Below are 14,507 nucleotides of genomic sequence, written 5' to 3'. Positions count from 1 at the left end.
CCTTTATGGGAAATTACATTCTCACCATTGCAGATATGAGATTTTGATTGTGCTTCAGATGGTGAACAGTACCTGGTTGATGTGGTCCAGTTTGGGGCAGGGCCGTCCACCATTGTAAGGTTTCTCTCTAAGCCACTTGGAGCGAACTTTGACCCCACTGCCACATGACTTGCTGCAGCGTGACCAGTTGGACCACTCACTCAGCTTACAGTCAGATGGACAGGGGATGATGCATGCCTCATCAAGGTAGCCTGTATAGTTAATGGAGACAGAGATGAGAAGACATTAGAAGACATAACGAAAACCAGTAAAGAAAATGTCAGAAGTAGCTAGAAGCCTCTAAATTCATGATGAATGACACCTCCAAAAGTCAGAGAAATATGTGCTAAAATACTACAAATACATTACTACTATTTTATTTTGGGAAAATGTTCAATGACATTTGTCTCCACTGACTGTTGGGTCATGACAGGTGACTGGGGTTTATGCATCTCACTCTGCATGTTTTCAATGAATTCTCTGAGCTTTGATTTGCGGATGCTCAAACAAACATGTATAGTTTATGGCTAATACATTGTGAGACGTTGTCTATCTGAGCTAAGAGTTGGTTTCAATGTCAAACACGCAGGGTGTGTGCCTGGATTTTTCACACAAAAGACAAACACAATAAAAAGAATCTCTTTGAAGTTAAATTCAGCTCTAGAATGTGAAACCTTCCGTATTAAATCAATGAGATGGACAATCTGACAAGATAAATATCTCCTTTTAATAATGAAAAATATGCTCTTTCAGACAAATTGTCTCCATTCTGTGAGAAGTCTTTAGGTCTTTGCAGTGTTTCTTTTGAAAAGCGAATTGTCAGTGGTCAAACAGCGTGTTTGTCCTCCAGAGCGGTGCCTCTGTGATAGCTTACTGCCAAATGACATTACAGTAAACACTTTCATCTGTTCTTAGAAACCTGATATGGCTCTCAGCCAAGTCAATATCCTGCATCCTACTGGGTTTAGCATGACCTCTGTAATCAGGATCATCCCCTTTGACCTCAGACTGTAGACCATAAAGTCATTAAAGGTGTCTTGTATGTCACATCATGTAGTATGTATGGTAGTTCACATGAATCTGGACATAAGCCCTTGGCAAAGTCTTTCTATAGTCTTTAGTCTTTCTATGAGTCACAGACTCTAGTTTAAGTCGACACATTCACGGACAAACAAGCATCCAGTAATCATACCAGACCAGATAAACCTGTTACCTAACCTTTCTCATCAGGGTTTACAACAAACCATGATCATTTAATCAGAATCCCACATCTTCCTAATTATCCACTTACCCTCTCTTTCCCATGCTAATAATGTACCCCAACAATCAACAAGCATTTGAACAGTAATGAGACTTACTGCCCTTTGCTAACATGTCAAATACAACCTCTGCCAAGGGTTCTGACATCTTACAACCCCACACAGAGTCCAGTCCAGCCCCTGCCATCCTACGACCCCACACAGGGTCCAGTCCAGCCCCTGCCATCCTACAACCCCAAACAGGGTCCAGTCCAGCCCCCTGCTGTTACCCTGTTCTCTCTGCACCACCCACCGCCTGTCAAGCTCTATGTCCTTATTTATTTGTGATGCAATTTTATCTTGTCCACCAACACATTTCCTGATGTGAATCTTAATCTCTGACTCATATCCACAGTACAGTAACATAAGACAGCTTGTGTCCTGTTTAGATTTTCATGACATTGATGTATTAATTCTTCAGAATCAGAATCAAAATTCTATTCATTCTTTCAGTATCTTCAGCATCTTCTTGTGTTCAAAGCAATTCAACAGCATTGATCAAATCTTACATTCTCTAAGTATTCAAAATATAGATCTTTGATCTATATTTTGGTGACAGTAAAATGTTTCATTAAAAAAGAAGAATCACGTTTCAAATCAAACGTTTCAAAAATAAATTCCTACCTTGCAAAACACATTCAAATGTGTCTTTCAAAGTAAGTTACAGTAGTAGATGCTAAAAAAATCCAAATATTACTAAATAGAGCTACTTTTGATATTGTATATCAATATCGGACACACATTCAGGTTTTTACAATCATGTTGTCATTAGATCAACAAATAATGACAACATTTCTGTCAACAATCCAAACCTTGAGGCCTTGCCTCAGACCACATGGCTCTACATAAGCCCTGCTGTGCATTTACAACTTGGTCAAGGTCCAAAGTTATCAAGGAAATGCATCATACAATTACATCTGTCCCTTGAGTGACAGGCTCAGGGGGGATTAAACCAACCTCAGGGGGGGCTGTGCCACACACACACAGAGCATTACCATGGCTGTTGCAGCGTGAAGTTTCTACCAGTCTGTTTTCTTGATCGTAACACACCATCGCCTGGTAACGGTAACCCTGGCCACACTCTTTGATGTCACCCTGGACTCTCATGCCCAGAATGCTCTCCACGCGGCCATCCTCTGGCAAGATGCAGTCAGACCAGTTGCCTACAGGCAGGGCATTGTACTTGTCACACGGGCAGTACTGGGTCTCACTCAGAGGGTACATCTGGGTGTTCTTGCACTTGTCTTTCTTCTTGCTTCGTCCTAGGGGACAAAAGAAAAAATATTATAGGTCAAGTACAATATAAAAGTATACTACTATACCTTCTCTCTCCCTTCCTCTGACACTCATATACAGTGCACACTCTCTCTTGTGTGTCTGTCACTAATTGCTAAGCTGCACCCTGGCATGCAACACCCTAGAATATCTTTCTCAAGGTCACAGGGTCCACACAGACATTGATTTACAGCATACTATATAGTGAAGGGTGCCAAAGCAATTGGGCGACCTTGTACGACCTGAATGCTAGGCCATGTGAGGGACAGCTTAAGAACTTAAGACAATTTGCAGGTGTTCGCACAACACTTGTGTATTTCCTTCTACCACATTCCATCATGGTGTTTCCTCTCTGTAATGCTTCGTCATCCTTACCTATGAGCATCCTCCTCCTGGTCCGGACCCCCACACAGTCGGCTGTGCAGGAGGAGAACTTAGACCAGTTGGTAAGCTGACAGTCATCCTGACAGGGGAGCTGACAGGGCTGAGAGATAAGGGGCATGGAATTGGCAAACTTCAGACACTCTCCAATGTCTGCCTGCGTTCCGTCTAGCTGGCGACAGGATACCGCTGAGGGAATGAAAAGAAGAGAGACCGTTTAAGTGTTTAGATGTAGTCTCATTGATTTAAAAGCTGTTGATGTACTATATAAAAACACTATTTGTGTCTCACTTTGAATGAAAGTGACTACTAAATAAATAAAAGGATAGATATATCTTGATACTGTAGAGTATCTGTATACTAAAATATGAATACTTTGTATTCTATAGGATACTGTACGACTCATAAGGAATAGTTGCACCACTTCATATACCAGAACATTGGTGATATATAAAACATTATTATTCACCTTAGGAAGTCCAACTAAGGTAAGAGACCAATAATTCTATATATTTTCAATGAAAAAGGAATTACCGGTGATATTGCATTTCAGCCCTTTCGCCGTAAAGACAGATTTCCTTTCTAAATAAAGCAGCATTTTTGCTGAGCCTTGCAGGAGGCTGTCTTTTCTATTTGGTTGATAACCTAAATGTGCGTATAACATGTGAAGAATGTTTGTGTGTTTGTTTTGAACTATTAAATGTTATGTATTATTTGCTAAGAATCAACTACTGTTAATAGCTTTTTTATAGAATTCACCGAAATGAATTGGTCTGCTATTGAAATTACAAAAAAGAAAAAACTGCGTATTTACTAGATTTACAGATTTGTCTTTTTGTTATGGAACTGGAATAAATTGAAGCAGAATTCATAAATGAATCCTCTCCCCATGGCACTGTAATATCATATGCATTGGTAAATTATGTACAGGTTGTGCTGTGCAGCAATCAGCCAAGGGGGGAAATTAGCACCTTTCTCAAAATAGCTCTGAACGTTAACGCTGCATGGGAAGAGCAAAGAACCCCTCTTACAGAAAACTAATCACAATGTTGAAAAATACTTTAAAGTGGGTGACTGATCAGCAAAGACATTCTCATTTTAACAGAGATATGTTAAACACAGAGATATGTCAAAGTTTCATCCCCTTTTCACGTGGTTCTTTACATGCTGTATTGTAGGAGGATGTGATGGTTTGAATAGCAAAGTTTGTCTTTTGTAAACGCCTGAAAAATTATTTTTGTCTCCAGATCCAACTGTGCACCAAAATCTTTTCATTTGGTTGTTTTAGGAAACGAAGGCTCGCATTTCATCATCACATTTGAATTTGAAGTGAAGGACAATAATATTTTGACTGTACCTCTTGTTTGAAGTCCTGGTCCACATGTCTCTTGAGCACCTGGACTGTCTTGTCTGATAAACCAGGGCACCAGCTGACATCTCCTCCATTTGTGGGACTTCCACCTGCAATAGAATTTTCACGATAACTAGATGTTTGTAGTGATAATCCTCATCATTGTCATCCTTAGCATTAACATTGTACTAAAAGTACAATATGTTACTAATACAATAGGGTGTGATGATTCTGCAAAAGAAACGAACAAAAACAACCACAGTACATGCAGTAACTGTACCTAAAACCAGGACAGACTTTTGGAGCCGGACAGTCCCTGTCCTCCTTCAGCACCTCTGGACAGTCTTGGCCTCCATTAGCTGGTAGCTGGATGATGAGACGGTACCGATATTGTTTCCTCTTCACAATGTTACCAGCTGCCAAGAACAGGCACAGCCATCGCAGACACAGTCACTATTAGATTATGCTAAGATATTTCATGCTAACAAGTTGACAGACATGTCAGAGTGGATTTCGTTCTATTCTGAAATGGACAATGGGTGACTGAAGTTCCAAGTTTGAGTCTTGTGAAGTTATATAAACGTAATTTATTTTCAATAATCATGAAGAAGAAGAAATCACAGCCATGGCAAACACATGCATGCCGCCACTAACACTGGAAAACTCTACTCTGAATGTTTCCCATCCTGCTGTCCTTCCACCCAGGGCCGCCAGGAGGACTGGGCAGCCTTAACAGTGGCGTCCAGGAGCCAAGTCCAAGTGCTCACACTACTTCCTGGCCAGGTACATGGGCATGAGTATGGGGAGAACACGTAAACAACACACACAAAGGCCTGGGAGATCTGAGCAATGAACAATGCCATGGAGGAATCATAACCCTGGACTTTCTTTCTATGAAACGGAAGTGCAATGTATTATAGCCCATGACACTGCCAGACCTCAATCTAGAAAGTGATTTACTTGGTCTTGGACAAATACTTGATCAAATTATTGTGGTGACATTTCTCCGGCTACATCTCTGACCCCTACTTTCAATCTGTATGGGTGGGAAGTCACCATGTATAAACACAGGGTCTAAATATTACAGGTCTAAACCAACTGAACCACTGTTGGGAGTGTTATATAGAAGGGAAATATTTTGGCTTTAGTGTTAAATTAACAATTAATTACAATATAATTATTTAATTTTATAAAGCAATTAAATAGATTTCATAATCAACAATGTCTCATGTCTGTCTAACAGAGGTGACCTAATCCGAGGGCTGTTTTTCTTTCACTGAATGAAACAACAACATGACGTCCTGGGTGACACTTGCAGCCCATGGGTACACTGGATTCTAAAAGAGGTCACTTAAAGGTTGTCATACATGCCAGTTTGTCAAGTTGATTATATTTAGTGAGATGTGAGTGATAGTTGGGACTTCAGCTGTCAGATTTCAAGGGGACTTTTCAAGCACAATTAAATTACTCACTTGAAAAGCGTTTCTTTTTTTAAATTAAACGTGTAAATGAGATGCCGAAATGTTGTTGAAAGCATACAATGTTAATAGAATAGAATGCATAGTTCTCACGATGTAGAGGACGGCTTGTTTTTAATGTACCTGCATCACAAGCTGGTGGGCATGGTGTCCAGTCACTGAAAGGGGTCAAAATGCAATCCTTTTTACAGGCTAGTCGACAGGGCCGCATTGTGCCTGGACGAGGACCCTCGGGACACCTGAAAAGCAGTCAAATAAACACGTCAAATTTGATACAATTGCCCTATCTATTAAGCTACATGTCTGTGTCTAACTTATGTCAGAAATGTTTACTGACTTAGCGCAGATTAGCCAGAGACAACTATATGTCACTGCGAGGTAATCAGTTTAATCGCTTAGGAGTCTGGGTTGAATTGAGGCTTGATATTTTGCGAGACAGGGGTTATGTTTAATCCAGCCAACAGGGTCACTTTTAATGCTAGTGGATCAAAATAAATGGTAAAAAAATGCTTAGAGTAATCTGATTTTTCAGATATGCAGCTCTCGGGGATTAACAGGATGTTGCAGCTCAGTTTCCTCATCCCATTGCTGCTGATCATCTGGGTCAGGTTCAACATTTGTGAAAATGGTTGTGGTTTTCTGGGGTTTCCAACTCATTAGCATGGTGTTGTTGGATGCATAAATAGAGCGTCTTACATGCAACATTTAATAATAGTACAGATGTTTTGAAATATCAGATTCTTAAAAAAATATCAATAGCGAGAGCTTAATCCCTCTCAAGTGAAATAAATCCCCTGGTGTGTTTCTAAACCCCTACAAATAGTTGTTAGAAATAGGTAAGCGACAAGGATACCAAAGACTGATGTATAATATATAGATTGGATCAAAGGTTTTTAACGCTCTTAAAACCACACAAAACTGATTCTAAACTAACAGTAATCAAGAAATAAATAAATCCTTCCCACTCAGGAGTCCCCTTTTAATTTACTGTAAATGTGTATGCTGTAATGACTGGTCATCATTTAAATTAAATCACTAAACGTATCACTGGGCCACATTTACTGTCAAGTAAGTCTCATTCTCAGCCACTAGTTAAATAGGCAATAAAAGCATTACAGCTTTTTCAAGTTGTAATCTTTTTATTCCAGCTAATGTTGCTGCATGGCCTGTAAGCTACAAAGATGAGCAACCAAGCAAATGTATTTGTTCTGCTATCTACCAATAAAGTCTGCTCAGAGAGAAATAAGCACATGACTGACGAGAACGTACTGTAGTAAGTCAAGGAATTTAACTGTCAACTACACAGCTTCAGATACCAAAAGGCCTAATGACTTTTGACAAAAGTCCGTATTTAATGTCACTGTAAATTCCCCAGAGTACATACTTTTTACTGTTTCTGAAGTTCATTCAGATTTTATTGCCTTAATCTGGCAAGTCTGTGTAGGCCTACATCACCATTTAGAACGCATTTCAAACTGTCACATCCATATTGTCATTTTGTCTAAAAGAAATGTGAAGGCGCCAACACAACAAAAGGAAAAAGAAGCTGTCAGAATAATAATTGTAGGCAGCCAAGATTCTATGCATCAAACTGCCCCCTTCTTTTTGTGTGGTGACTATTCCATCCTTATAGTGGTTTGTTCCCTGGCTGTCAGTCAAATCTCAAGACGTTACACAAGGGCAAAGAAATTGTGCTAGAAAAATAACTGTTTATTGCTAGTTTATTGCTAGTTTTCTTGCTAGTTTACTTGTTCCGGGAGTACAACGGCACTTAAGAATGCTTAGCTGGATTTGTTAGTTTCCTCCAGGATCACTACGACTCTTATTGAGTGACTTGTTGCTATTGTAGGTTAGATATAACGAAGTTAAGTCTTGTACTTGCTGTGTAATATTTTACTGTTGATTGTTCTTTTACAGGTACAGTCCTGCACTTTTGTGGTTCATGTTGTTTTATTTGTAACTTGTATAACTACATGCTCTTATGGGTCTTCCCTTTTGGCACTTGTTTAGCTTTTTCACAATGTATGCTTCATGTTTTGGCTGCTTGCAATGTTTGGGACTATCTCGTTTTTATGTTCAGTGACCTATGCTCTTTTGTAAAGCTCTCTCTTGGAAGTCGCTTTGGATAAAAGCGTCTGCTAAATGAATAAATGTAAATGTAGTTTTGTAAGGGCACTGTTCATGGTATAATTGTGCTTTGCCTGGTGCTTGTTACATATGATTGAGCATATTCATAAAACAATTGTCTCCGCTTAATGTCGCAGATGTCTAACAGAATCATAATTATTATTTCCCATTCTTCCCATCCTTCCCAGCTTTCCCTGCTTCAATGTGATTACAAAAAACACATACACGCCATTTACCATTCAAGATGTCAATAGAGCGTCATGTTGATTTTCACACCTCAGCAATTATCTGCATAAAATGATAGTAGCCTAAAAGAAAATGACATATTTGTCTATTTTAGACCTCTTAATATATGATGTGTGTGCGTGTGCGCATGTGATGCAGTATTTGATTCACTGCCTTGGGGTGTATGAAGATAGCTCAACGCTCCCTGAGGGGAAGACAGACACATCTGTATGTCGGGTACAGGGAAACTAGTCAAATACAGCATAGATAGATAACAACCGGAAATCAGGTCAATCCGTCCTTCCTTTCTATTAGTGAGGTCTTAACTCATTAGAATGTGTAGGTTTTGGACAAACCTTGCTAGACACAACAGCTAGTTACAAAGAAACTGTTATGCAGTTAGACTTCATGACAGTTTAGTGGTAAAAGTTATTACACAAGGCAGGTTTGGCATGGGGGGTTGGGCTTTTCTAGAGGTAAATGGATGTGGACATGATCTGGTTCTGGAAACTCAATCTTTAACTGCCCCTTTACAACATCCACTTCTCCTTACACCCCTCCCCCATACTGTGCCTTCCTACACTTTTGTAATAACCTATACAACTAACACTTAATACTATTTCATGATATAGAATTCCTATGTACCATGTTTTTACTACAGGTGTTGGTCTATTGTTAATTTTTAGTTAATGTAACCTTAATGTAAGAAACAACAGTAATCCTAACACAACACCATGACAAACAGAATCCTTAAAAGACATTACAAGGCGACCATGGATTGTAAGGATCCATCACATGAAGACAAGGCTATGCTTTAATCGCCTTAAAAGGATAAAACATGCTGTTCTTGCATCTGCCTTTGAAGGCCTTAAGAAAGTTCCAGAGTCAAAGGGAAATCCTTTCAGCACCTTGGAGAGCACATCATGTAAGGCACATTTGCCTTGTGTTTTTCTTCAGGATCTGACATAGACTGGAACATTAACATAGAGATAGCAACTTAACATGGTAAAATCACCAGACATTCACTCTCCATATTGTCAGTGAAGAAAGAAAAACATGGCCTGGTTGGAACCAGATTCAGTGCTAAATGAAAAATCAGTGATGCATCTTGAGACTACATTACTGTATGCGTTCATCCGAGCTATCAACATGCACAGCTCGCCTCTTGTATGGTGGTTGTTTAATTGCCGTTAAGTATCAAATCCACTTAATTACTGTCATTATCATTAGTAGGAAATTGCACAAGCCCAGAAAGACTGAGCTGACAGAATATTTATTTATTTGTCTGTCGTTGTCTGTAAATTAAAGATAGGTATTATAAACTCAATGCTAGTGGAGTACTCTCTAAAAATCTCTTCCTGTGCCAACCTCCTCAAACAGTCAAACATGCATCCATGCACATTATACATGCAACACATAAACCCTTGACCATTGTTCTTACTTTTTCGGTGGCACCTGTCCCACGTTCACCCGGACACAGATGACTTTGCGGGTCTGCATTCCCATGGAGCAGGAAACCTGGTCAGCGGCGTCGGCAACGACCTTGAGGTTTGTAACGGTGGTGGTGTTAAGGGCCAAGGCTGAGGGGTCTTCAGTGCAAGGCCCCCAGACACTAGTCTGCCAGTGGTATACGGTACACGCATGCTCATTACAGTTTCGCATGTCCTGGAGAGCACTGCTGTTGGGACACAGAGAGCCACCTGGGAACACAGAGTGGAGCCATTGGAGAGACAGACTCTAGTTTGGGGAATGTATAACAATTCTGATCGTTGTACTGTGCATGACATGTATATAGTGCCCTGACATGACAAGTACTTAATGTACAGTATGTAGTTAAACAATGTTACCAGTCAACCTATGAGACACTTTAGTAGGCTTTCCCAGGCTCATCTCCTCCAACTGCTAGTCAACTGTTTGAATCGAATTGGAGTATTTTTCTCTACTTCAGTTGTGCAACAAAAAAAAGATCAACTTGATCCCAAACCCCGCCCCACATCTGACTATTTCTTTCTTGCTCTGTCTCTCTCTGCCACCATTTAGCCTCAACTGAAGCAGCCAGTTGGAGGGAAATTCAGAGCCCTTGGCTGCAGACACACAGCTTTCAGAAGTAATGGAGACCACGTGGAGTAACGTGTTAGTTCTTTTCACCTGTATTTCCCTGAGATGAAAGCAACCCAACCTCGTAATGAACACGTGTTTTCAGGCATGTCAGACTAGACTGTCTACTCAGACAAATTTAACCCTGATGGCACAAAAGTAACACTCCCTTTATGCTGACTGCTACAATTAAACTTGGCTGAATATGTCGAGTTGCTGGTTCCGCCATAGCCTTAACAGCCTTGACAAATTGGCTTCAAATGATGCTCTGACCGACCCCCCAAAAAAAGGTTTGTTGGGCAAAGGGTACTCTCAAAGAATGTTTTACAGGAGATATATCTATTTATAACTGTCATCACAACTACCATCACAGCTGAATAAGTGACAAGATCACTGCTTTTTAGCTTCTAGAAGGACACTTCATAGAATATGGGTTTATGAATGTTTTCGGTATGAATTTCAGCACTTTGCTGACTTATTCACAAATTTGCTCTGAAAGGCATCCATAATGTATTGGGTCTCGGAGCAAGCACTTGCTACACTTAGCCTGAAATGTTACATTATGACATTCAGCAGTCTGAAAGGGCTCCAACAAGCAGAATATTTCCATGCCAAAATAATATTTTCCAAGAAAATTATTACTATTATATACATGTCTAGAAACAATCCATTTTGTAATGTGAGGAAGTTTCACAGAGGCGGTTTCACTTTACATCTGAAATGGGACTTTAAACAAACACAGACTTACATATACTGTTTGTCTAAACAACTAACTACCATAACAACCACAACTAGCCTACCACCAGTTCAAAACGAACCTAATTTACCAAAACAAACTAATTTACCAAAAAGCTCTGGAAACTTTGGTACCCTTGACAGACCTTTGGAGAGCATATAGAATATGTTAACAAAAACAATCCACATCAATACAAAGACTTATTATTACCATGACGACTCCAACAACAAATGTATTTATATATATATCTTTCCACATAGCATTTATATTATGGAAATACTGACACTAACACTATTCTCTGAAAATGTTTTCTAATGACTATCAATGAACTAATTTGCAGTAAAAGAACAATTACTGTAGTTTACCATTTTTTGTGTAGTCTATACACTAAAGGTTAAACTGCCCTACAAGCAATCAAGTTGATTGCGACTTTTACCCTCCATCACTGTGATCCATGCCACTACCATCGCAGTTACTGTGAGGAAGCAAACAACATGTTTCAACATTACACAGCATGACTGCAGACTAAGACAGACACACGCCCATTGAAACAAAGCGAATGTGCAGACACACAGAAAATGTATAACCTGTACATTCTAGAGAGAAACAAGCAAAAAGGCAAGCAAAACAGATCCACAGTGCAGAGCAGTGTGATAGTCACCTTCGCCGGCGTTGTAGGCCAGTATCGAACGTGTCCTCATCTGTTTTCCCTCGATGGTCTTGCTGGAGCAGGTCTGGGAGCAGGTTGACCAAGGAGTCCAGTCACTGAGGACACAGTCCCTTGAACATGGCACTTCACAGGGGATTGGCTCTGGGGCTGGAATTCCTCCACATTGATCACTCTCCACCAGCTCCCCTGGGAATGAGAACAGTGTGAGGTTGTATCATTTGAAATCACACTGTGGGGAAAAAAAAACATTGTGTTGCATTTTACTAATGTTTCTGATATTACAGCATATTGACATAACCTGAATCGTACCAAATTTTAGCACTCAATATAAGCAGTCGATTGGGTTTCTAGGAAACATTTGTCCTTCTGTTGATGCTTCCATTTGCTTTGCTAGAGAACCAAACGTTCCCTGTCTGAACAGAATACCAGGAATTCCAACAAGTACAAATAGCTCATTTGTGATGTCTGGGAGCTACTGACAGTGAAGTTTCAATGACATTTATATCGACTTGTCTCAAGTTAATCCATGTGAGTTCTGTGCCATTTTCTGAAATTCCAAGGGACTCTAATTGAACCTTATGGTGCAAACACTGAAGTGAACAATCGGTAGGGTATAGTTTAGCTCAAAATCATAGCAACACAAATCAATTTTCATCAGCTGAAAGAGTGTGGGATCAATCAATTTATGTATACAGAGACAGGAAAGAACAGAGATATTCTCTGTTCCTCACAAAGAACCAGAAATACTTCACTCAATGTGTTTACTCAATGTCAATGAAGGAGTAAGCTTTTTGCTACACCACTGTAGCATGTTCTATTGTAATAAACATTGCTGTGAAACAAAATGTGCAGCAAAATGTGCAGCAAAGGATGAGGGCGTACCCAAGACCCTGGGCCACAGAGAATTGATTTGATTTAGTGTGAGTGAGGTTTAATTGCCAGAGGAGAGAGGGAAAAAGTGTGTGCATGTGTGTGTGTGTGTGTGTGTGTGTGTGCATGTGTGCATTCAAGTGGGGGGTGTTGTAAAGGGTAAGATGTGGCCATGCTGAGCTTGCTACAGTGGGTAGCACTGAGGCAGGAGAGAGGGGCCTGAGGAAGGGAGAGTAGGATTGAGGGGACAGTGTCCAGAGGGAACCACCAAGATGAATGGTAGTGAGGGAAGCAAACAAGCACGCTAGTCATCCCCAGCCCCTCCTTTTTAGAAAGGAGTTAGAGGATTGCTAAAGAGAATGGGATCACCTTGAGCAATATAGGAATTGTTTTATATAACTGAGAACCCAGCTTTGTCATTAGACATGGAAGTAGGTCAATCGCAAGTCAAGAAAAGGAAACAATGGTCTCCATGGTATCTGTAGGATACTGAAAACGACTCCAGATTAGTAAGAAACACTGTAACAGTCATTTACACTTTTTGACATTGTTTGAATTGAGTAAGAAGACAGACATTTTGAGGGGCAAGGCCAAAAATGCAATTGGGACATAGCATGTTACTTTCATCTGAGAATATTAGAAAAGTTATTATATATTACTCTTATGAGTGATGCATTATATATTACTTTTTTGAGTGTCAACCCTGACACTGTTCAGTCAATACACTAATAAACAATCATTATAATAAGCTATCTAAAATATGATTGAACAGATCAATATAATTTAAGACAAAGAAATCTATATTTTCAACTCAAATATTTTGCAGTCTCACCGTTGCTGTTGATGCATTGGACCTGAGGTGTCTGCAATCCTGGGCCACACTCCTTCTCATTGTCAGGAATACACGGCTCCAGGCTAACCAGTCGCCAGTCATGGCAGCTGGGGTCATCACATGGCACAGCCTCCAACAGGTGTGGGCAGGCCCCTGGCCCCTCCGTTGGTTTGTTGGCAATCTGTCGTGTCCTGATTTTATAACCTATGAAGTATTATGACCGATTTTATTCATGAATCCTCATCTCCTCATTAAACTTTTTCTCAAAAGCAATTTAAATGGATATTAGATTTTGTAAAAAATATGTCGTAATGAGTTTGTAATTTGGTTGTCATTCAAATTTGATTAGCCACTTTGAATGCCATTGTAATCAGAAAAAAATACCTTTTTTCCCGGCTTGGTCATCACAGTTCTCAAAGGTGCAGGGTCCCCAAGCTCCCCACAGAGACACCTCACACTCAATTGGACAGGGGGTGATACACAGTTGGGATGTGTTGGGGACGCGACCCTCACACAATTTGCTGTCCACTGGAGGGGATGCTACAGGAAGGGAGGGTTGTGGTTCAGAAACCATTTTAGTCTAGAGTAGTTTTTGTTCATGCAGTCATGAACTAAAATTGTTCCATCAAAAACAACTTTCATTCAGTTTAAATTTTATATTTTATTTATCATAAAACTTTGCCTGATGAAATGACAGAAAAATCCTTAAAAATAAATTGTTTAGAATACCCAACCATGATCAGCTGTTTACATTGTATATACTTTATACCCCAGCACATAAATCTCCAAGGAGAGACCATAAAATAGTATGAAAACACACCCTGTGAAGTGCTGCCATATTTCTGTGAAGCTTTCTTGATGTTTCCTTGTTTTGTTTATTATCCACCATTAACATGTCAGAATGATATATTAGCCTTGATTTTCCCATTCAAATAGTTTCATCTAACGCATGAAACATAATGAAGCTAGGCCTAGCCTAATTCACCGGAGACACAAGATACATGAATCTTTGAAGGTATTAGAGAAAGCTCCACTGTCTCATTTTCTCTACTCATACATATTTGATGCTGGATCACTTTTTGGCTTACGTTCCCTGGTTGTACTGTCAAATTTCAGATTCAGGGATTG

The 14,507-nt window shown here is 39.8% G+C and overlaps 1 protein-coding gene across 1 annotated transcript in view; it reads right to left on the bottom strand.

Moving 5' to 3' along the window:
• Nucleotides 1-14,507, bottom strand: part of thsd7ab (thrombospondin, type I, domain containing 7Ab) — a 55,206-nt gene that overhangs the window by 13,646 nt on the left and 27,053 nt on the right. The window contains exons 6-15 of the mRNA XM_084669146.1: nucleotides 13,764-13,919; nucleotides 13,380-13,583; nucleotides 11,669-11,863; nucleotides 9,616-9,874; nucleotides 5,946-6,061; nucleotides 4,625-4,760; nucleotides 4,351-4,454; nucleotides 2,988-3,182; nucleotides 2,333-2,599; nucleotides 73-251 (exon numbers count right to left, since the gene is read on the bottom strand). Coding sequence (XP_084525272.1) covers nucleotides 73-251; nucleotides 2,333-2,599; nucleotides 2,988-3,182; nucleotides 4,351-4,454; nucleotides 4,625-4,760; nucleotides 5,946-6,061; nucleotides 9,616-9,874; nucleotides 11,669-11,863; nucleotides 13,380-13,583; nucleotides 13,764-13,919 — 1,811 coding nt within the window. The remainder of the gene's footprint in view (nucleotides 1-72; nucleotides 252-2,332; nucleotides 2,600-2,987; nucleotides 3,183-4,350; nucleotides 4,455-4,624; nucleotides 4,761-5,945; nucleotides 6,062-9,615; nucleotides 9,875-11,668; nucleotides 11,864-13,379; nucleotides 13,584-13,763; nucleotides 13,920-14,507) is intronic.

Source organism: Hypomesus nipponensis, chromosome 2 (genome assembly GCF_054491055.1).
Source record: "Hypomesus nipponensis isolate SF chromosome 2, ASM5449105v1, whole genome shotgun sequence".
NCBI classification, from domain to species: domain Eukaryota; kingdom Metazoa; phylum Chordata; class Actinopteri; order Osmeriformes; family Osmeridae; genus Hypomesus; species Hypomesus nipponensis.
This window is presented reverse-complemented; position numbering and strand designations above follow the sequence as displayed.